Raw genomic sequence first — 21,578 nt, 5'->3', positions numbered from 1 at the left:
CCAGCCAGCTCCTCTCTGGTGGGGAGGGTGTGTGGGTCCTGATAGGGGGTTGCGGGTGATGCAGCTGCAAGTGTTGGCTCTCCTGCCTCCCCGGTGCATTGCTATGCCACCCAGCCCCTGGGACTGCCGGCAATTGGGCTGGTTTATAGCCAGACATCCACTGAGCCAAGTGGAGCTGGGACAGGTCACGAAGACCAGAGCTGTGGGCAGCAGCAACCTTGCGCTACCCTGGAGCAGTGGAACAGCAGGAGCAGAGCTGCTCTTAGCCTGCAGCAGGCAGAGGATGCCCCACCTGCCTGCCTGGTTAAGAGTCCAGCTTTGCTTCTGCTTGGCCCCAGTTTAGCCCTCGCTGCTTCGAGCTCCCTTCCCCTGGGAAGCAGGCAAGCTGTGTGCCCTCCCGTGAGCTACCCGCTCAGCCTGGCTTCACCAGGACTCGTCTCTGCACCTCTCTGACCACAGCACGTGAGCATCACACTGCAGGGCACTGTGTAGCCAGACCAGCTTCCAGCATGTATGCGATGGCCTCTTTCATCTCCCCCTGGGGCAGGAGGGAGCACCGGGTGTTACAGCTTTGGTACGTTACATACTTGACAAGCTGTTCCTCCTGGTGTGCTGTGCTGCAGTGAGGAAGGAGGGATGGAGGGATGTGTCCAGCATGGGGGAGATCTGTGACGGTTCTTTGTTCGCTCCATGGTGAGACACTAACCCTGTGATGGCTCCGTCTCCTGCACAGAAGTGGTGGTGGTCCCTGGTAGCTGGTTGTCCCCCTGCCCCCAGCTGGTGGCTGAGGTCGTGCTGCAGAGCATTGGGATGCTGAACCTGAACTGGTGCAGATAAGGACCTGGGGTGTGATATGGTAGGGAGGGCAGTGTGAAGAGCAGCGGGAGGGATCGATGCTGGTGAACACGGGGTGCCCTTCGCCCTGCCGGTCCCTGTGCAGGGGTGCACGGAGGTGATGGGGCAGCAGCCAGGGACCTATCACTGCCACTTGGAGCAGCCCTCGGGGAGACTCCGCAAAATGTCCTCCAGGTTCTGCTTGTCGGCCCGGATCTCAGCCAAGTCACTCTCAAACGCCTGGATCTTCTCCCGCTGCCGCGCCGCCTCCTGCTGCAGCAGGCTGAGCTGGCTGGCCAGGGCGCCCGGTGCAGCCAGGCGCAGCCACAGCCGCTCCAGCTCCAGCTGCCCGGCGCTCAGCACCGCCTCCACCTGCACGGCCTGCTCCAGGTTGCCTGGGCGAGGGGAGAGGACATGGATGAGAGGCAGAGAGCTGGGCAGGAGAGGTTCTGGATGTGCTCCAGGGGCTCAGACCCTCGGCACCAGGCAAGCTCTAAGGAGCGGGTGCAGTGGGGCATGGAGGCATTGCAGCTTCTCAGTGATCACAGGTAAGCAAATAGGCCTGTGGCTCCAGGCAGGGCCTGGGCACATCTCTCTCTTACAGATGGGTGATGATTTCTACCCTTTTGCTAAACTTCTTGGATGCAAGAGTCCTGGAGCGCTCGGAAATGTACCCAGATGATCAAAGCAGGAGGAGCTGGAGCAAAACCAACCAGCAGCAAGGAGCAAACCCAGCCCAGAACATCCCTTGGCTCCAAATGGACTGAGCCCTTGATCCAGCCCTGCTTCTCCTGGAGATGCCAAGGGAGATCAGTGTCCCCACACCAGGCGTGAGCACACACACTCAGCAAGCCCCAGTTCATTCTGTGCAAGGGCTTTCCTCGAGACATGAGCTCTCAAGGAGCCTTGCTAAGACCCTGAGCGATCTCAGCTGAAGGACACCCAGCTCAGCTCGGATGGCCAGTGAGCAGGAGACCCAGCACCAGTGAACAGGAGAGCCTTGAGCCATGACAGCCTGGCCCTTCCCCGGGATCCTGCACCCCGCTCCCGCCCGGGTCTCACCTAGGCTGCTCAGCAGGTCGTTCAGGGTCTTGATGTCTGAGATGAGCGAGGCCTGGGCTTCCTGGAGACTTTTTGCCATCTCACTCACCTCTGTCCCCACCTTCCAATGCAGACAGACACCCAGATCAGGGATACAGTTGATCCTTGGCTGGATGTGATGGGGGAAGGGATCCCAGGACCATCCCCAAGGCATTCCTCATGCAGTCGAGCCCAAAAGATAGGTTGCTGCCTATGCTTTGGGCTGTGGGCAAAGCCCCTTCCAGGCTCTGGAAGACACAACCTGCCTGAGGGGACCTGGCTCACCCGGTGTGCTTCCTCCAGGTCCCCCCTGAGTTTCTCAGTCACACGCTCTTGCTGGGAGAGCTCCCGCTGGGTCTCATTGGCACTCGTGGCGAGCTGGCTGGTGTGCTTGCGGGCCTGCTTGCTCTCCTGCAGCACAGCCTGTGCCCTCTGCAAAGTGACAGAGATGGGGACAGTTACCTGGGGACATGCAGGGGGACCGTGGCTGGCTCCTAGGCTGGAGCCCTGGTTGGGGGTCTGCACGCAGACAAGGGTGGGCTGTGCTGGGTGGGCAGCAGAAGCTGTATTTAGGAGCTCTGCAGCCCTGCCTGTGACAGGCTGGGCTCTGCCTGTGGTGGCTGCCAGTCCAGCCGTGCCCTGCAGCCTGGAACGGGCTCCCCGCACCCCACATCCCTCCGCTCGGACCTTGGCGCTGTCCCCAGACACTTGCTCAGCCTCCCCGGCTGTCCTCTGGGCTGCGGTGGAGATGGACAAGGAGTTTCCCAGCATCTTCTCTGCCTGTTTGATCTTCCTCTGGGCCTCCACCATCGCCCTGTCCCGCACAAGTGCCATCCTCCTGCTCAGGGCAGCCCGGCCCTTCCGATGTCCCAGCACCTTCCTCATGCCTGCGGGGACAACTCAGCCATCACCAAACTGTCCGTTTCTCCCCTTGGCACCCAGAGCCAGTGTGCAGTGAGAGCCAAGCTGTGACCAGAGATGCTCTGGCCGGTGTCTTTTACCTTCCAAGCTGGCCAGGAGGGACTCTGCCTCGGAGAGCACAGCTTTTCCATGTGAGACAGCCGAGGTGGCCACGCCGTGGGCAGAGCCAGCCCGCTCCCGCAACTAGGGAGAGGAGAGCACGAGTGCAGTCAGGGAGGGGGTGAAGAGCTGCACCCAGCTGGGAAATGTGGGTCCCAGGCTGCTCCCTCTCGGCAGGTAAGCTCCTTGGGAGATCCAGAAGCCTGAGGGGAGATGTCGCCCGAAACATCCACTCGCAACCCCCTGGCGGCAGGCATGGTCCCTCCGGTCACTGAAGTAGTGGGGATGGGGCTCACCCACCCCCCCTGTGCCCTGGCTGGGAGGCAGGAGGAGGATGCACCCAGCATGCCCACAGCTCCAGCTGGAACAGCAGGTCCCCACCACTTATTTTGCAGGAGCATCCCATGCACGTGAGCAGCAATTACCTCCTCAAAGCCACGAGTCCTCTGCAGCTCCTGGCGCAATCCGGCTGCCAGAGCACGGGATGCCTCGACAGCCTGCCGAGCCGCTGGCTCCTGCACCTCTGCCGCCTGCTCCAATGCTGCCAGGTCCTGTGCTAGGGCTCCAGCCTGCACCGGCAGTGCCTGATGTGGGGTCAAGGATGCCAAAAAATCTGTGACAGCATCTCCCAGCCTGGGGGGCAGCGCTGCCCAACAGGCAAAGCTAGGGGTAGGGATGCAAGCAGGAGCCTTAGCTTGGACGCTGCCCACCTGCCCCAGCGCAGCCACCTGCAGAAGTTTCTCGGCCATGTCTGCATTTGCCTGCTGCACAGCTGCAAAAGCTCTCCTGGCCTCCGCTGCCGCCTCCACCACACCAGCGCCCAGCTCCTCCCGTGCCTGCTGGATTTCCTCGTACCTACGTGGACAGGAGGCCGCTGTCACCCAGAGCCCTCCAGTCCCTTGAAGGGTGGAGATTACAGCTTGAGACCTGGCCCTGGACACGGGTGTAGGGGGAAATCCTGGGAGCTTTCCCTGAAACACCCCCAGCACGGAGCGCCCCGGATCTCTGCTTTGCAACACTGCAGTGCAATGAGCGTGACGGGACTCAGCACGTCCCTGTTGGGCAGATGCCAAATCACCATGACCGAGTCCTGTAACAGAGATCTGGCCGGAGGCAAGGGGCTGTGATGCCCTGCCAGGCCCCCACGCTGCCAGCCCCTCACCCGGCCTCCAGCTCACGCTGCACATCCCTCATCGCATTCCCCTCCAGCAGGCTCCGCAGGAGCTCGGAGCTGGCGTTGGAGGCACGCAGCGCTCTCCCGACCACCGCCTCCACCTGCACCATGGTGTTCTTGTGGCTGCAGGGACAAGGACAGGACACCCAGAGAGATGATATTAGGATTGGCCTCCTGGGAAAGAAGCAGCCATTCTGCACCCCCCCAGCTGGGCACGCCAGGATCGGACTTGCAGGAGTACCTCTCGGCCAGCGCCCGCGCCTCCAGTGCCCGGTGGCTCCAGTTTGTGGGATGCTGAGGGATTTCCTGAGGAATCTCCTTGAAACGCAAACAATAGCAGTGAGACCCCAGCGAGGAACAGGGACGCCTGGACCCCACCAGCCCAGCGCCAACAAGAATGTCCCAAAGGGCTGGAGGAGGTTTGCAAACAGGAGCAAGGGGAACGGCTCCCTTTAACTGCAAGGAGGGCTATACCCACATGGACCCCAGGCTTTCCCACTCACCTGCTGTGCTGGTCACATCCCACCCCACCAGTCCTGCCCCCCAAAATGGCCACCAGGCCCCTCAGAAGCCTGGGGCTCGTGGGAGCCCTCACCATGGTAGCCAGGTTGTCCGCAGTGTGCAGGATCTCCTGCTGCGCTGACTGCAGGACGGCCCCGATGTCCGACAGCAGGGTGCAGGTCTTGGGGTGTCCGTGGCCAGAGCAGCCAGTGGCCCGGCTGGCATTGCTGAGGCGGCTCCGCATGGTGCCCAGCGCCCCTGCCAGCCATCCCACCTGCGCCAAGAGGGCAGCCCGGGCACCTGTGGGCAGCACAAACAGCTTCTTGTTGCCCACGGAGGTGCTCAGGGCTCCCTGCTTGCCCATGTGGCTGCCCCATGCCCAAGCACACCCTGCTTCTGCCTGCTAATGAAAGGAGAAGACAGTCCCTCCTGGGTGCTCAGGAGGGACCCAGGGGTGCAGCACCCAAAGGGCACCCCGTGTGCCAATGCTCAGTCCCTGGTAATGCCCATCACGGGCCGCTCCAAAATCTCATGGGTCCGAGCATCCCTGTGGTGCTGTCCTACACAAAAAGACACGGTCCCCCGCAGCTCTCCTCCCCTTCTCAGTCACCCCGTCACCCATGCTGAGCCCAACGCTGACCTGGGACCTCCTTGTACCCACCCAGCATGTCACAGCACCCTGCAGGAGCAGGGTGGCCCCAGAGGGGTGACGTGGGGCTTCCCCCATGGTGGAAGGAAGGGGTGTACCCCCGTACCTTGCAGCAGGTGAGGGCTGGGCAGCCCGTCTCCCCGGGGTGCATCTCCCAACATGGGGGACTGGCCTGCGCGGGAGCCACAGCCTGGTTTTTGCAGCCGTTCCTCCATCTCCTGCAGCCTGGCCTTCAGCTGCTCAGCCTGTGGGAGAGACGTGGGGGGGACACAGAAGGGACAATGAGACAGCAGAGGGGCCGGGGTGCTGCACCCACCTCAGCACAACACGGGCTGTACCTCGTCCTTCACCAGCCCGTAGCAGGCAGGACACTGCTGGCAGCGGGAGCTCGGTGGGTCGAGGAAGAAGTTGGCCTGGCACTGGTCACACTTGTAGCCCACAAAGCCGGGGTGGCAGAGGCAGGTGCTGTTCTCATGGCACTGCGGGGTGACAGAGCCCAGCGGGGAGCAGTTGCAAGCTGCAACGGCGGCAGAAAGGTGTCACGATGCGGCTGCCAGCTCCAGTTTTGGGTCCAGGGCACGGTCCCCACCCCCATTACCTCGGCAGCCCCTGGCAGAGAAGCCGAAGAAGCCGTGGTGGCATCGGTCGCATTGCTTCCCCGTGACACCTGGTTGGCAGGAGCACTGCCCCGTCAGCGTGTGGCACCCGCTGTCCCGCGACCCCGTCGGGTGGCACTCGCAGCTGGTACCGAGAGGTGGAAAGCGATGAGTGAGCAATGCATGCAAAGAGCAGAGACCAGCGACGGGGACACAGAGCCACCGCTGTCCCCTCGCAGCCCCACGCCATGCCCCACACACCTCTTGCACCCCACTGTGGGCTGCAGGCCGTAGTAGCCGGGCTGGCAGAGCCCGCAGGCTCTGCCTGTCACATGCGGGAGGCAGTGGCACTGGCCCGTGCCAGGATCGCAGCCCTCCAGCCCCTGGGCTGAGCCGGCGGGGTCGCAGTCACAAGCTATGAGAGACGAAATACCACTTACATCCCATCATGGGGCTGGCGGATGGGACTGTGGGAATGGGCATACTGGGGCCGAGCCCCCCACAGTGTGGAGGGCCACATCCCCCCCCATCAAACAGGGCTCTGAGAGGCTGAGCCCTTGCAGACCGGAGCATCTCCAGGGAAGGAGCGGGGGGAAAGGCCATTTCTGAGCGCTTGGGGCCAACCCAGACCATTGATCAGCCCCTAAACTCGCTGGGCATCCCCTTTCCATCGTCTACCTCCACTGCTGGGAGGATTTTGGCCACAGTGGGACCCAGGGGAGCAGAGCCAGCCCACAGGGCTGTACGTACGGGCACACTTCTCGGCAGGGTTGGGCGCCAGCGCGTCCCCGTAGAAGCCCGTCCGACACCTCTCGCAGTGCTCGCCCGTTGTGTTGTACAGGCAGCGCAGGCACCGGCCAGACACGGGGTCGCAGTTCCCCACGGCGTTGAGATCCACGTTCCCGTGACACTGGCAGGGAATGCAGGGATGCACGGGGCCCCTCTGCCCCAGGGGGTCCCCGAAAAACCCATCGTCACAGAGCTCACAGCGCTTTCCTGGGGAAGGCAAAAAGGCGGGGAGAGTCCGGCTGGGCCAGTGCTGCCCACCACCCCCTCGCCTGCCCACCGCCAGCCTCACCTCTCTGCCCTAGGGGGCAGTGGGTGCAGACCACCTCCCCGCTGCCGGGCACCTCGGTGCAGGGTGAGCGGTCAGGGCAGGGGCACGGCTTGCAGTCATCGGAGCGCCCTACGAAGGGGTTGCCGTAAAACCCAGGGCTGCAGCGCTCGCAGGAGGGACCTTCTGTATTGTGCAAGCACTGGCAGTGCCCTGCAAGGAGGAGAACGGAACTGAGGGTCTGCAAAAACCCAGCCCCAAACGACAACAGGGACCACGGGAGGGACGGAGAGCCAAGCGCTGAGCGTGGCACACCGCCGGTGCCGAGAGGGATGCGCAGCTCCAGCCAAGGGGCCACGCTGGGATTGCACATCCCCAACCAGGGCTCAGAACGTTTTCCCTCCTTGCCCCAATCCTTGCTCCAGGCAGAAGGTTTTGGAGAGGATGCCGGGGCCCCAGCGCCAGCCCCGTGCTCCCCTGCAGAGCGGGGACGAGGTGGCGCTGGCACACGCAGGCAGCACCGTCAACGTGCACAGAGTCTGTCGGCGCCTGCGGTAATCGACAACACATTTCTCAGCGACGAGGCACGTCGTTTCCAGCCTGTCATGGAAAACACAAGCAGCCGGTTGGCACCCAGCGAGCGTCTCCTCTTGAGCAGAGCTGGTGAGTCATGGGCCTTCTGAAATCAGCTGGGAGAAGGAGGAGAAAGGATGCTCAAGGAACCCCCTACCTCCAGGCAGATGCTGTGCTTGACTGGAGAGAGAGAAGGAGCCAGGGGGAGGATTTTTCCCCATGATTTGTGGGGTCAGGTCATACCAGGCGGGTTGCGCAGGAGGGAACGGGTATTTTTCCATTTTCCCCACATCCAGGCGGAACCAGATGATGGAAAAGAAAGGAAAAGCGAGTGGCGGGAAGGAGTGGAAAAATAAACAAAAGGAAGCATGTGGGCTGGCTCGGGTTGGCAGCACCCGGGCTGGGACATCAAAGGTCTGGCTCCATCCCTGGGGATTGTGCAGTTGGCGGAGCCAGCCCTGGCTCTGCGAGACGAGGGGCGAGTTTGCAGAGCTGCTGCTGTGTTTCTGCTGGCAGGGCAGGGGCACTTGCTGAGCACAACGCCTCTTCCAGCCCATTCCATCCCGGCCATATGCAATTGTCGCTCCTCACCAAGGGAAGGCGGCCAGCAAGGAGCCCGAGGGGCTCCGTCCAGGTACCAAACGCATCATCTTATTCCCAAGCTCTTTTCGGCACTGATTGGAGCTGCTGCTTTCTGCAGGGGTGGCCGGGGAGCAAGGCAGCATCTCACAATCCCCTCATGGCTCTAATCTCCCTTTCCCCGGGGCTGACAGCAGCAAGGCTGGTGCTGGGGTCACGCAGCCGCCTCAAGCTCCAGGGCAGCAGTTTGCAATCCTGCCCCCTTCCCCCAGCCGAAACCATCCAGATACTTTCCCTGGCAGGAAAGGGGGGAACCAACATCCTGCGAACAACCCAACACAGCCGTGCTGCCCTGAAGACTTTGCTTTTGCTTTTCTCTTCCCTTCAAGCCACAGTCCCTGCAGCAGTCACGCACCTCTGGGCTGGATCTGGAGGCAGAGCAGGGCTCGGGCTGGCAGCACGAGAGCTGGCTCCTCTGGTGCTTTCCCACAAGCCTGGCACCACTGTGTTTTCCTGCTCTTTTACTCATTTCTTTGCTCAGTTTGCAGGCGCCAGGGCTGTGCCCAGTCCTGCTCTGCTCCTCAGGCAGCAACACTGTCTGCAAGACCCATCCTGGCAAAACCCTCTGCCTCTCTCCTGCCCTGGCCCCTGCCTCCCCACTCCTCTGAGGACCAGCACTGTTCCTTTCTCCTCCTTTCAGGTCATAAAGTACCATGAAAGTTGCCCCTCTTGTTATAAATCACAACCGTTATTGCACTTCATTAATTACCCGTCTTTGCAGTGATGAACCCAGTCCCCACAAGCAGCCAAGCAATTCAACTTGCAAGTTTTGGGTACCACAACCTCACGGATGACTTCCAGCATCCCTCAGAAACAAGCAAAGACACAGGTTTGTCACCCATGCACGTAGCGATGGAGTGAGCGGAGGTGCCGGGGGGTGCACACCTGTGAGGGGGTGACAGTCCCCGTGCTGGTTGCAGGCGCAGGGCACGCAGCTGACGAAGGGGCCGCCGAAGGGGATCTCCCGCGTGAAGCCCGGTGCACAGGACTGGCAGAACTGCCCGACGTAGCCTGGGGGACACGTGCACTGCTCCACCCAGCCCGCCCGTGTCCCCGGCCCAGGGCGAGCGGACGTGAGCTGGACCTCGCTCAGGGACAGCCTGCCTGTGAGAGGGGAGAGCAGCGTGAGAATGTGATGGCATAGGAGACCCCAAAATACCTCCTGAAGAACCCAGGGGCGTTCCCAAAGAGGAGCCAGCCCCTGCCTGAACACACCCCCTGCCACGCCTCTCATTCCTGAGAGCCTGATGCTGCTTCGACGTCCCCATCCCCATCCCAGCTTGACCCCCATGGGGACACTGCGTGGAGCCACCCACCTTGCACAGGGCCAGGGCTCACGCGGAGGCGGAGGGCGGTCAGGTTGGAGAGCAGGCGCTGGAAGCTGAAGGCCGACAGCGAAGGCTCCGCACCCTCCTCTGCCTCATGCAGCCTGTTGGAGAAGGAGCATGGGAGGAAGGACAGGGCCAGCCTGACAGCCATGCACCACAGGACAGCTCGGCTCCCTGACCAGGACCCAGCAGCAGCGATGAGGGCACAGTTCAACCCCCGAGGGGGGCAGGGAGTGGGGCTGAACCTCACAGCACAGGGCAGCCCCTGCCAGATGAGACACGCTGTGTCCCAAACCCAGCCGAGGCTCCCCAAAGAGCCGTGATGGGTACCTGAAGGTGACACCCTGCTTTCGGTGCTGGGGCTGGCTCTTGCTGCCAGACATGGTGATCTCCATCCCTTCACCCTCCAGCACCAGCTGGACCCGGAGCAGGGGCACCCTGGTCTCCGTCCCCATCCCGTTCCCCTCCACTCCCAGCAGCAGGGACAGGAGCTGCCCGTAACTGAGACGCTGGTTCTGCAGAAACTTCTCTGCAAGGGGAGAGAGGAACAAAGTCTGTAGGACAATGAGGTACCAACTCTGCCGGTACGGTCTTGTTCCCACAGCATCATCAGGAGCCACGGTCACCCTCCTAGAGCAGGGTTAGCTCCAACCCAGGGTCCTGGTCCACCGCTCCAATCCCCCCCACTGCCTTGTTTTATTGAAACACGCTGAGCTCTGGGATGGACCCCAGTGCCTCACGCATGGGTGCAGCAGTGGGATGTCCCATGAGAGAACCGGGGGGTCCCTACAGCAGAGCAGGACCCCAGGGACCTGGCACACCCGATACCTGGTGCAAGAAAATCCACCGGCTCCTCTCCGTCCCACTCGACGATGATCTCCCCGTCAGCCCAGCGCAGAGGCAGGTCCCCAGTGCCAGGAGCTGTGGCAGCCCAGCCCTCCAGCCCTGCATGAGGCACGCAGCAGTGGTACACAGGCAAAGGGAGCAGAGAGTCCCCAACAGCCCAGCACCCATCAGGGTGCTGCTTTTGGGGGCTCTGTCCTTCCTCCCAAGACCCTCCAGGGTCTCGTAAGGAGCCAGCGCTTTGTTACACCCTGCTCCACTTGGGCTCTGTGCTCTCATGTGCCAGAGAGCGGCCCCAGCCGTCCCCCCCATCTGTTTATTTTCTTAGATTTGGAGGAAATTATTATCTTTAAACTCTTGCTCCCCTGCCTGGGCTGCAGTTCCAACATTACTGTGGGCTGGAGAGCACAGGAAGCCCAGGGAGAGACGGGGCGTAATTGCATTAAGTTGGTTTCCTTAGGAAATCAGTTAAACTCCCCCCTACTCCCCAGGGTTAGCTATTTCTTCCAGCCCCGGGTGCCTGCAGGATGAACACTTGGAAATCCCTCTCTGGCTCTCAAGTGGGCTGTGCTCGATTATCAAATCATCCCGAATTTGGACCCTTTTGCCCAGTACAGGAAAATTCCAGCGGATCCAGCTCGGCTGTGGACTGGGGAGTGTTTTGGGGAGCGGGGCTTTGGGAGGGCGGGTGGCTGTACCCTGCCCCACGCTGCTTGGCCGTGCTGAGCCTCTTGCAACCCAGCCCAGGGCTCTGCCAAACCTGTCCCTAAAGGAGCAGCCTTAAATTGGCTGCGTGGAGGGTGGAAAAAAGACTCGGTTTAAAGCCTGGCTCTGTTTCAAGGCCGTGGAAGACACCACAGCAGCGCAGCAATTGGCAGCAGGGTTTAAAGGCAATCGGGATAAACCTGCGCCCGGCGTGTTCGCGTCCATCTGCTCGCTGGCGCGCACACCCTGCCGGGGTCCAGGCGAGGCAGAGAGCCGGGCTGCCCGCAATGGGGGCTCGTACCCTGCTGGGGTGCAGGTGGGGGGTCCCAGTGAGCGGGGGGGGCTGTGATGGGGGCCACGGGATGCCCGCAGCCAGCGCTGCACACGTCGGGCTGTGCGGCAGATGGCAGGGTTTCCCCGAGCATCCCGCACGCAGCCAGCTCTGCCACGCACAGCCCTGGCTGAAGCTGGGAAAGAGTACCCCATCCCGCTGCCCGCCCCCCTCCTCCGTGTGCCCTGCCCCATCCCAGCCAAGGATGGGGAGAGGAGAAAATCAAGGGGAAAGTTCCCACCAGGCTCCATCCTTTTAGGTTTTGTCTTTCTAAGCCGATTTTTAGTGCTCCTGGTGTGGTGGGACTGCCGTGCCCTTCCCCGCAGCCCTTCCTGAGCCACGCACAGCCCTGGGAGAAGGTTGGCGTGGGGGGATGCCATGGGGAGCCAGGGAGAGCCTGTCCCCATGGGGCTGGGGGCAAAACCAGAGGTTTAACAGCAAAAGAGGGGCAAGCCAGAGAAACCCCCCTCCAACTGTCACCACCAGTTAGCCCCACAGGAGGATGCTCAGTCCCAAAGGAGGATGCTCAGCCCCAGCCTTCCCAAACTGCGAGAGTTTTTCTTGGCTGGAGCTGGTGCAGTTGTGCCCTCCGTTTTGCCTGGGGCTGGGAGTGGGTACCTTGACTGAAGTCGAAGCGGACGTGGGTCACCTCGTAGCCTTCTGCCGCCGTGCAGGCGGTGGAGTGGCCGTAGCAGAAGCAGCTGGTGCAGCCGACAGGGTTGTGAGGCTGCAGGTTAAACCAGCCTGGCTGGCACCTGGGCACGGGGAGGAAACAGAAGCCGGTGGCATCGGGCAAGCGGAGCAGCAGCGGACCACAGCAGCATCCCAGGAGGGGACACTTGTGGCAGCTCCAGGTGAGACCGATTCCCGTTGTCCAGAGGGACGCAGCCCCACAGCCTTGCCAGGCAGCCAGGGCCTCTGCAGGGAGTGACCCTGCAGGATTCCCGTGGCAAAGCCCCTGCGAGGGGTCGTGTGGAGGGGCTGGGGAAGCAGCAATGTCCCACGGGAGCGAAGATGCCTGCTCTGCACCAATCACCAAGCCCCGGCACTGATCCCAGCCTGGAAAGGGACAGTGGTCCTGTCTGCTTCCCGGGGCCGCGGCGCTTACCTGTTGCACAAGTGCCCCTCCACCTTCTCCTTGCAGGTGCAATGCCCCGTGTTGGGGTCGCAGGTGCCCACGCTGCCCGCGGGGTCACAGGCGCAGGGTCTGGATGGGGTGAGATGAAGGCTCAGGGTGAGCCCCAGTCCTGTCCTGCTGCTGCTGCCCCACGCCGGGCTCCTCCTCACCTGCAGCCACCTTCGCTGAGGCTGTGGTAGCCGTCCTTGCAGCGCTCGCACTTCCAGCCCGTCACGTTGGCTTTGCAGAGGCAGGTCCCTGAGCTATCGCACTGGGGCTGCAAGGAGCCTGCAGGGACCCCCGCCAGCCCTGAGGCTCCACCTCAGCCAGGGAAAGACCCAGGGCAAGGGAGAACCCACCAAACCCACCCCTCCCAGCCGAGCGCCAGCTAGGGCAGGGGTTCTGCAGCCGGAGCCTGGCTCGGCGCAGCCCCACGCACCTGCGGGGTGGCAGTGGCAGGGCTGGCAGGCTGCCCGCTGCTCCCAGCGATAGTGGTTCTGCCGGCAGCGCTCGCAGTGGGGCCCGGCCGTGTTGTCGCGGCAGTTGCGGCAGTGACCCCCGTGCCCGCTACGGCGGTACAGGTCCCGGTCGTAGAAGCACTCGTCCGAGCGGCCGCTGCAGTTGCAAGCTGGGGCGGAGGGAGACGGGGGAGGGGGGGTGGTGGTCAGCACCTGGGGGGGCACAGGGCTCACCTGGGGGTTAAAGCAACCTCCTGTGGGGTTGGGTGAGCCGGAGGTGCTGCTTGGTGCAACGGCTCGAGCTTTTGGCAATGCCTCTGCCATTGGGAGCAGAGGCGGGTGCAGCACCACGCATGGAGCACATGGCTGCGCTTACAGGATGAGGAAATGTCAAGGAATCCTCAGGATGATGCTGTGAAGGGGGACCCTGGGGTGCAAACACTCCCTCCCTGCCCACAGCAGCCTTACAAAACGGAGCAGGCACTTTCGTCCCATGCAGGAAAGGCAGGAGATGCCGGATGAGCCGATGCGGTGCCAGCACAGCCCGTTGGGGCCGGCCCCACGCCGTGACCACGGAGCCAGCCTGGGAAATACTCACGGAGACACTCGTTGGCAGCCTCGGCGGTGCCACGAGCCCAGGGCCGGTCCTGGTAGAAGGGCTGGCAGCGCTCGCAGTCGGTGCCGGCCGTGTTGTGCTGGCACACGCAGACCAGCTGCCCGGCCTCGTCCGGCGCGCACTCGCTGGCGTGGCCATTGCACTTGCACCTGCAGCGAGACCCCCAGCGCGGGGACAAGCCGCTCTGAGCACCGGTGTGGGCAGCAGCTGGCAGTGGGACGGTGCCCGGGCTGTGCAGCGTGTGGCCCCGCTGCCGGGCTGGCTCGCCTGCCTGGGGCGGCCGCAGGGCAGAACGCGGCTCAGGCTGTCGAGGCCACCCGCCGTGTCCCCAAGGCACTCCCAGCCCGGCCAGCTGGGAGGTCACACGCTGAGGGTGGCCCATGCGAGGTGCTAACCAGCTCCAGCTGCTGGGGACTGGCGGGGGGAGACAACAGCAACGGGGGCTGCCGGCTGGCTGGGAGCAGCCCTAGCCCCGCTGACTGGGGGAGGCAGCTCTTACTGGGATGGAGAGGTTTCCCACTCCTCCTAGCCAGGGGAGGGCACTTGCAGCACAGCCCCCGGGCAGCACCGAGTGGGTGCCACCGGTGTCTCTGTCCCACATCAACTCCCCCATCCTGCTGGCAGCTGCCTCAGTTCCTCAGGCTGTGGCTGTGCCAACTCCAAGCTCCTCCACCAGCCTCTGCAGCCTCAGGGCATCTCTCTGCTGACCCCTCTGTGCCCAGGGACCAAGCAGGGCCACAAAAGGAGCAACACGAGCCCCAGTGCTTCTAAAAGCCATGGGGCTGGGAGGAGGCAAAGCAAATACAGCTGGTGGCAAATGGAGAGGGCCTGGGGGGAAAAGACCTCCTTTGTGCACAACTCAAAGGCTCCAAGTTTCATCACGCATCTCTGCACCGCCAGCTCCAGTTTACACACGGAAAAAAGACACATCTGAGCAGTTTGCCCCCAAAACGCCATTCAAACAAGACTGAGGTGGGAAGCAGCTGCCCCAAATCCCAGCCCCATAGCCCCGGTAAGGTTCCCCTGCTCCTGCCCTCACCCTGGTCTGGCTGCTCCTCACCTGCCGCCAACGGAGAAGTCGGAGATGGCATAGTAGTACGACTGCAGCACCTTGGGGTCCTTGAAGATGTCATCCCCAAATGTGTTGAGCCGGTTCAAGGAGATGAGCAGGTCTGTGACGGTCACCCACTCCTGCAGGGGACATGGGGAAGGCATCATGGCCAGGGATCTGGGCCACCAGCTCCCCACCCTGACTGGGACGCATCCTACACCGTTTCTTACAGGGATGCGGGGCATCACAGGCGCTTTTACCCTGATCCTGGAGGACCACGCACCCACCCCACTCCCACCCTAGCAGCACCTGCAGCGCGGGGCTCCCGTCGAAATTGTAGGCGCTGGGCCGTCCCTCGAGGGTGGAGAAGGCCACGTTGCCCCCACTCAGCGGGGAGATGTCGCTGAATTCGTCGGTGCAGAAGGCCACCTGCTCGTCCTCCCCCGGCCGCAGGTAGTGCCGCTGCGGCTTCCCGTAGGTCTTCTCGCAGGACGCGCTGTAGTACTGGAAGGGCACCCAGGGCCCCTCGGCGCGGCTGCGCTTGTAGATGGCGAAGCTCTCGGGGCGGCTGGTGTGGAACTTCAGCCGCACGTAGGTGATCTCATAGGCTTTGCCTGGGGACAGAACCACCACGCCGTCATCCTCTCCCGGCCGCCCAACGGGCATCACAGCCTGCTCCAGGGCTGGAATGATCCCGGCTGCCCATCCTGTACAGCTGCCGGCATCCCCCTGCTCCCACCGCAAGCACCGTCCCCCTCTCCCTGCCACAGCTAAATGAAGAGAAATCACCATCCAGCTGCCCTTAACCAGCTCCTCCTCGCTGCAGCCCAAACTCAGTCCAGCTCCAAATTGTCTCTCGCCCCGGTGCAGCCACCCACCCTCTGTGTGGGTGCACCAGGCAGGTTGCACGGGCAAGGAGCCGCGGCAAAGCCAGGCTCTAAACAGCAGCCGTGAGGGGAAGAGTCACACCCACGGCACCGAGCAGCGTCCCTGGGCCAGCGGTGCCATAGGGCTGGGGAGGTGGAAAGGGTCAAGGCCAGTCCCTTCCCAGGCAAGCTGGGCTTTTGTCAAATCACTGCTGTCTTTGCTGGGATGAAGACAAAGAGAAGCCACCAATCCCCGGGGCGGCCAGCGCAGCTCTGAAAGCGCTTGAAAGAATTAGCAAAAAGGGGGAACAGAAAACACCAAAGTGAACATCAGAACCGCTTAATTGCCAGAGATGAAGGACCAGCTCAAAGACTGGATTGCTCCATAACAGCACTGCTCCTAACAGCGCAAAACAATTAGCTGCAAGGTTTTGGCTTTATTTGAAAAGATAATGAGTTGGGAATGTTAGAAGGGTTATTCCGGGACTAGGAAAACAAGCCTTTAATTGGGCCCATATGAATACTGTCGCATATGTGCTGCGACTTTGCTGCGGGGGAGCCGAGGCAGCCCGGCTACTGGCGCTGGGAAAAGCAGCTGCCTCCCATCATGGACATGGGGATCGCCTGGCCGAGCGCCTGGGGCAGGGGACACCCGCTCGCAGCCCACCCGGAGGTGACGAGAGCCAAGAAGGGGCTGCAACCAGGCTGTCCTAGTGCCGCCACGCTCCCCTGTGCCTCTCCCCAAGCTCACCTCCCTTCGGGACCCCTCCAGGTTGGCGACAGCAGGGGTACCCCTGCCCTGCACCCCGCAGAAGGGGGATGCTTGGTGGGCACCAGTTCCCAGACAGCATGGTCCCAGGGGGAACGTCTACCAAAACACCGAGGTCAGGGCTGTCACCTCCCAGAGCAGTTTCCTCTGGGAGAGGAAGGGAGCTCAGCGCTGTGTCAATAAACAGCCCCTGCCCCAACAGCCCCGCGTGAGGGGAGGGGGTGGCTGGGCTGGAGGAGCCGGAGTGGTGCCTCTAGCTGGGGTGGAGGAGACTCGCTGCCCTGCGGAATCATCCCGAGGGAGCGCGTGCTTTTCCCAGACAGGCCTTTTAATCAGCCAAATTCTGCTTATGAAAAAAAAAAAAAAACATCCAGAAAATAACCCAGGCTGGTTGTCTTCCCTTTCCTGCTTGGGAAGGTGTGACGTGTCCCAAAGCTGGGCGTGCTGTGGGGCAGGGATGCTGGCAGGGTGCACAGGCAGCTGAGGGTGACAGCACCAGGACCCTCAGATGCTCTCCCAGCTGTGCTGTCCTCCAAACAGTGTTCACCCATCTCCTGCAGAGCCCGAACCGCAAGCTCCTACCATGCTGGGGGCTCCAGGCGGAGGATTTTGGAGAGCAAAGAGGAGCATGTGGGACAGTCATGTCACCTACGTGTCCCCAGCCATCTCCAGCTGCCCTCAACCTCAGCTCCAGCAACCTGACTCAGGCTCACATCCCACAGGAAAATCAGAGTCAGATGCAGACATTGCCTGATCTGGACACTCTGAAATGAACTGTTGGCATTTAGAGAGCTACCCGAGGAGCCGCGGTGCCTGTTGCTTTTGCAAGCCCACGGGTATTTTGGGTTCCTCCCTGATGTCTGACAGGGTAAATGCAATGGCCACAGGCGCTCAGGATTATCGATCCGCTCCGAGTCCAATGCACTGTAAGAGTGCGGCTGAAACCTCACAGAGAAGAGAGATTTAAAGGATGATAATCTAATTAACGCCAGTCAACAGAATGCAGGTAAACACGGGTCTTGTCCAACTCATCTGATATCTTATTTAATAAGCTCCCCAGGTAACCATGCTGGAGAACCTCCAAGACATCTGACTCAGGACAGAGCAAGATGAGCAGGCTGGCAGGGATGTGCTACATGGGTTAAAAACCTCAATTACTCGGTGGAGCTCATGAGCAAGGACTCAAGGGCTCATCCTGGGCAGTGTCTTGGGGGGCTGCAGGGGACCGTTGGGCTTTTCCTCCATTACCCAAGTGAAAGCATTAAGGTAGCAATAAAAAGATCTGCAGCTGGGACAAGAACAGGGCCTGGCGGCTGCGGAAAAGGTCAGACAACATGCTGGGCACCAGTATGGCACTTTTAGCGTGGCGAGATATACGAGCCATGCAGGGAGAAAGGTACGTTTACAGGGGGATGCTCTGGCTCGGGAAGGGACGCAGGGACCAGGCCTGAAGATGAGCTTGGTGCAACATTATGGCCTTGGATGTGTTAACGGGAGACAGACACAGCAGGTCACAGGGACTGGACAAAACTCCACTGGAAACCCGAGTGCGGGGTCCAACAGGGCCTGCAGAGAAGCCAGGGAAGAGCCAGAAGAAAGGCAGAGACTGGGAAGCGAGCTCCGAGGCTTGGGGAGCTCGGGCTGGGGCAAGGGGCTGCTGCATGCCTCGGCGTGCCAGAGCCTGCACACATCTGTGTGCCGAGCTGGGACTGGTGGCCCCGAACTTGCCCAGCGGCAGTTTGCTCCCGAACTTGCCCAGCGGCAGTTTGCTCAGCCACGCAGGTGGCATTTGGGTTGTCTATGCCCCAGGTCAGACACGAACGAATTTGGGGCAACCTGACAGCCTGCGTTAGATGGGCAAGAGGCTGACAGATCCCCTCCCGCGGGGCTGGCAGGAGAGGGAGTGAGGAGAAGGGGTAGCAGGCTCCTCCGACATCGCTTCTCATGCCCAGTGGGGAGCCCAGCCCTGGCCCGGGGACGAGGACCAGATGTCCACCCGCTCGCAGGGGGCTGGGAAAGCGGCGACCTCCGCCCAGCCGGGCAGCTCCCGCGTCATTGCAGCGCAGGCACAGACCCTCCACCGTCACCCCGACCCCAGCCACTAGGTCGCACAAGCACGGCTCTGTGCCACACCAGTGCTCGCCTGTCCCATCACCGGCTCCGACCACAGCCCCTTCGCTACCCCCCTTCAGCATGCAGATGGCAGAAGACTGCAGAGAATGAAGATTTTACAGTGCTGGCCAATAGCCAGGATAGTTTAGATGGCAGGAAAACGTTTAAAAACCTTTTCAAAATGCCAGACATGCCCCATGGGTTTAAGTACCCTCCAAGTAGGCGGCTTGCACAGTATTTAAAATATAGAGGGTCAGATCCCAGCTGGGAAAACCTACTGGGGCTGTACGGTGTGTGCAGAGCTCTGCCCCCCCCCCCTCCCTGACACACACCGGGCATCCTCAGCCACACATGGGGGTGAAACGGTACGGGCTTGGCACCCGCTGTGCTCACCCCCAGCAGGCAAGGCTCACCCCCAGCAGGCAAGGCTCTCCCGGCGGGTGGCCAGGGGTAGGGACCCGCCTGCCTCCTGCTCTGCAAACTTGCATAATGGGTTAAAAAGCAGCCTCGGGTGAAGGGGAGAGCGGACACCCCGGGCACGGCGGGCAGGGAAGCAGCACAGGCGGGCACGGCCGCTGGCATCCTCACCCCACAAAGGACCAGGGCTCGGCTGATGGACAGGGCAGTCGCTCCCTGGGGTCCTTTCACTGACCTACACGCAGCGCTTTACACAGGGCATCTCCCTCCTTGCACCCCCTAAAAGCCCTGGGGAGGGTCCTGTCTTTAACCCAAAACCGGCACCAAGCGCTGCGGAATGCAGGAGCACCCACCGCCCTGTCTCCGCACCCAGATCCCGATGCACCCACGGCCGGGTTCCCTCGCCGGCCCCGCGGAGGCTCCGGCCGGCCCTTACCCAGGTGGAGGGTGATGTTGACGGAGTTGGGGTGCTGGATGCCGAAGGCCATGGACTGGCTCTGCCACCAGGTGCTCTCCTCCTGGCTGTGGAAGTCGGTGAGGAAGGAGGCGTTGTGGTGGCGCCGGGGGTCGGTGGCGTCGCAGCGGTGGCACAGGGTGCTGGCGTGGCGGGCGCCCATCTGCAGGCAGTAGTCCTCGGGGGGCGAACCGCACGTGTTGGTGGCCTGGGCGGCCCGGCCGAAGGCGGCGTTCTCGAAGACGGGCATGCAGCGACGAGGCTGACCCCGGGGGTCCCAGCAAGCGGGCGAGCCCCTCACCCCCAGCCCCAGCCCCAGCCCCAGCAGGGCCAGCAGGCAGAGCCGAGGCCGTGCCATGCCGGGGCTCGCCTGGCCGGAGTCTGAGCCTCCTCCGGACGGCACGGCGGGAGCAGGCGGGACGGGATGGGATGGGATGAGATGGGATGGGACGGGTCCCCCTGCCCGGCACCTCCTCTCGCTCTGAGGTCCATCTTGTGGAAGCTGCTGGGAATGTCGAAGAGAATCGTGTGTGAGCCTGGGCTTTGGGGTCTGGGCTTCCCCCCTGGTCCCCTGAGCCATGGGGTCAGGCAGGATGGGACCCCTCCAGCGGGTGGCACCCCAGCCCCTTGGCTTTGGGGACAGGGGGGGTTCACACCTTTCAGCTGCACCGATGAAGCTGAGCTCCTCCGTTACTCAGCCCCATGGATGAGCTCGTGATGATACGTGCCCCACATGTGGGTTTTCCTTAGATTAGTGGGGGTCACCACTTTTCTCACAGCCCCAAAATCAAGTGGGGGTCGGGGAAAGGCTTTGGAGGAGACCTGGCACCCTGTTCTCCCCCTACACGGACTTATGGGAACCCCACTGCCCTCCCTCTCATCCCAACCCAGCTGGTCACGGGTTTGTGACACCCACGATGTCTCCACACCACCACCCACGAGCAGGGGTCCCATCCCTGCCTGCTGCCATGGGGCATCCTAGTCCTCTGGACCAGGGCGAGGGCAGATCCCTGTGGAGACACCTCCATGGGGTGGCAAAACCAGATCACCACCAGACCAAATCAGCAGCTTCTGAAGTGATGCTAATTGCAGTCTGTGCCAGAGGGGATCCCTCTCGGGACTGTGGCACCCTCCAGATTTGACCCATGGTGACAGAAGGGTGACAGCAAACAGGAAGAGAGGCAGGCTGGCATGCTGCCGTCCCCCTGGGCAGACCCTGACCCCCGCTCCGCAGTGAGTATGTTTGCAAAAGTGGGGTGCACAGGGGAACACCGCCTCTGCCCACCCCCCCTACACACTTCACAGCTGAGCTGCCCGCAGGAGCCCTGGAAACTTAGCCCTCATTTATAATTTAAGCTCCCTTCCTCCCCTTCTCTTCTACTCTTATTTATTTTATTCTCCTTCTCCATACACACTGCGGGGAGAAAGCACCGGAGGGAAGCTGTGAATCAGAGTCTTCGGCAGCGGCTCCCACAGCAGCGCCTTTTCAAAGCCCCATTACCATATATTGACCCGGGCTCTGACAGCCGGAGCCAGCTCCGCTGGGAAGGGTGAATTTCCCAGCACCGAGGAGCTGTGCATCAGCTGCCTGGGATTGGGCGGCCAGTGGGAAACCCACTGTCAACCTCCGGGGAGAAAGAGAAGGGTTTTCAGCTCCATCATTGCCCTCTGCATCTCTGCCACCAGTTTGAAGGAGATTTGCCACCTGCGGGGATGAGGGTTTCCAGGTGTTTTGCTTTCCCCTTGCTACTGAGGCTGCAAGCTCTGGGCAGAAGCAGCTCTTTCATGTCATGGGTTTGCCGCTGTCTCCTCCTCGGGATTTTACACACACCCAGGAGACGATTTCCTTGCCAGGCCTGTCCCCTCTTGCAGAGGGTTCCACATTACAGAGTGATGAGACCACACAACCAGGGCTTGGTGGCTGCTCGTGGGATGCACAGGGGGTTTGAGCAAAGCTGAGGAGTATCCTGACCCCACCTCCTCCTCCAGCACAACCCAGCTGGCATGGGGGGATGGCCCACAGGGCCAGAGCTGGACAGGAATTGGTGGTGACACCACCGTGCACAGCAGAGGGGATGCTGCAGCTGGTGTGGGAGCTGCACATCCCAAGATTGATCGAGCTGTACCCCAGGCTGGCCGAGCCCCGCACCAGGCTCCTGCTGGGTGCTGGGCACCAGCCCTTGCCTGCCCAAGGAGATGTCCTACACTTGCCGTGCATCAGATGGGTGCTCCAGGCAGGATCTGGCCTCAGCTCCTGTTCCGGCACTGCTCTGGGACCGGCTGCTGCTGGTGACTCGGACTGAAGGCCGGCTGGAAAAGCTCAGCTCCTCTCCCATGCACAGCAATTCCCTCCGGTCAGGTTTCCTTGGGTCATCTCGGAGGGTGAAACTG

At 62.1% G+C, this 21,578-nt stretch overlaps 1 protein-coding gene across 1 annotated transcript; it reads right to left on the bottom strand.

The window, feature by feature from the left end:
- Positions 1 to 978: 978 nt before the first annotated feature.
- On the bottom strand, positions 979 to 19,584 carry LAMC3 (laminin subunit gamma 3). Its single transcript, XM_086475666.1, has 28 exons — positions 19,170 to 19,584; positions 14,879 to 15,183; positions 14,579 to 14,709; positions 13,501 to 13,667; positions 12,884 to 13,072; positions 12,615 to 12,732; positions 12,436 to 12,534; positions 11,946 to 12,082; positions 10,277 to 10,393; positions 9,779 to 9,977; positions 9,437 to 9,549; positions 9,006 to 9,224; positions 6,933 to 7,121; positions 6,605 to 6,850; positions 6,116 to 6,269; positions 5,857 to 5,999; positions 5,597 to 5,775; positions 5,365 to 5,503; positions 4,704 to 4,909; positions 4,350 to 4,426; positions 4,097 to 4,231; positions 3,645 to 3,789; positions 3,360 to 3,518; positions 2,916 to 3,018; positions 2,602 to 2,801; positions 2,200 to 2,346; positions 1,897 to 1,996; positions 979 to 1,229 (listed from the first exon to the last, which is right to left on the bottom strand). The coding sequence occupies exons 1-28, from the start codon at positions 19,543 to 19,545 to the stop codon at positions 979 to 981; spliced, it is 4,743 nt and encodes a 1,580-aa protein (XP_086331792.1). The 5' UTR covers positions 19,546 to 19,584.
- Positions 19,585 to 21,578: the final 1,994 nt, after the last annotated feature.

This window comes from Leptosomus discolor, chromosome 19, assembly GCF_034619465.1.
Source record: "Leptosomus discolor isolate bLepDis1 chromosome 19, bLepDis1.hap2, whole genome shotgun sequence".
NCBI lineage: Eukaryota > Metazoa > Chordata > Aves > Leptosomiformes > Leptosomidae > Leptosomus > Leptosomus discolor.
The sequence above is the reverse complement of the archived record's forward strand: the minus strand, read 5'-3'. Positions and strand labels throughout refer to the sequence as shown.

What these genes read in the sequence shown, in the direction of transcription:
- LAMC3 (XM_086475666.1), bottom strand. Translation starts at nt 19,545, where the DNA reads ATGGCACGGCCTCGGCTCTGCCTGCTGGCCCTGCTGGGGCTGGGGCTG. An exon ending in CCCTGCCGAGAAGTGTGCCC is followed by an intron (nt 6,270 to 6,604) that starts GTACGTACAGCC and finishes CGTCTCTCATAG; the next exon opens with CTTGTGACTGCGACCCCGCC. An exon ending in CCTCCTGGCCAGCTTGGAAG is followed by an intron (nt 2,802 to 2,915) that starts GTAAAAGACACC and finishes TTGTCCCCGCAG; the next exon opens with GCATGAGGAAGGTGCTGGGA.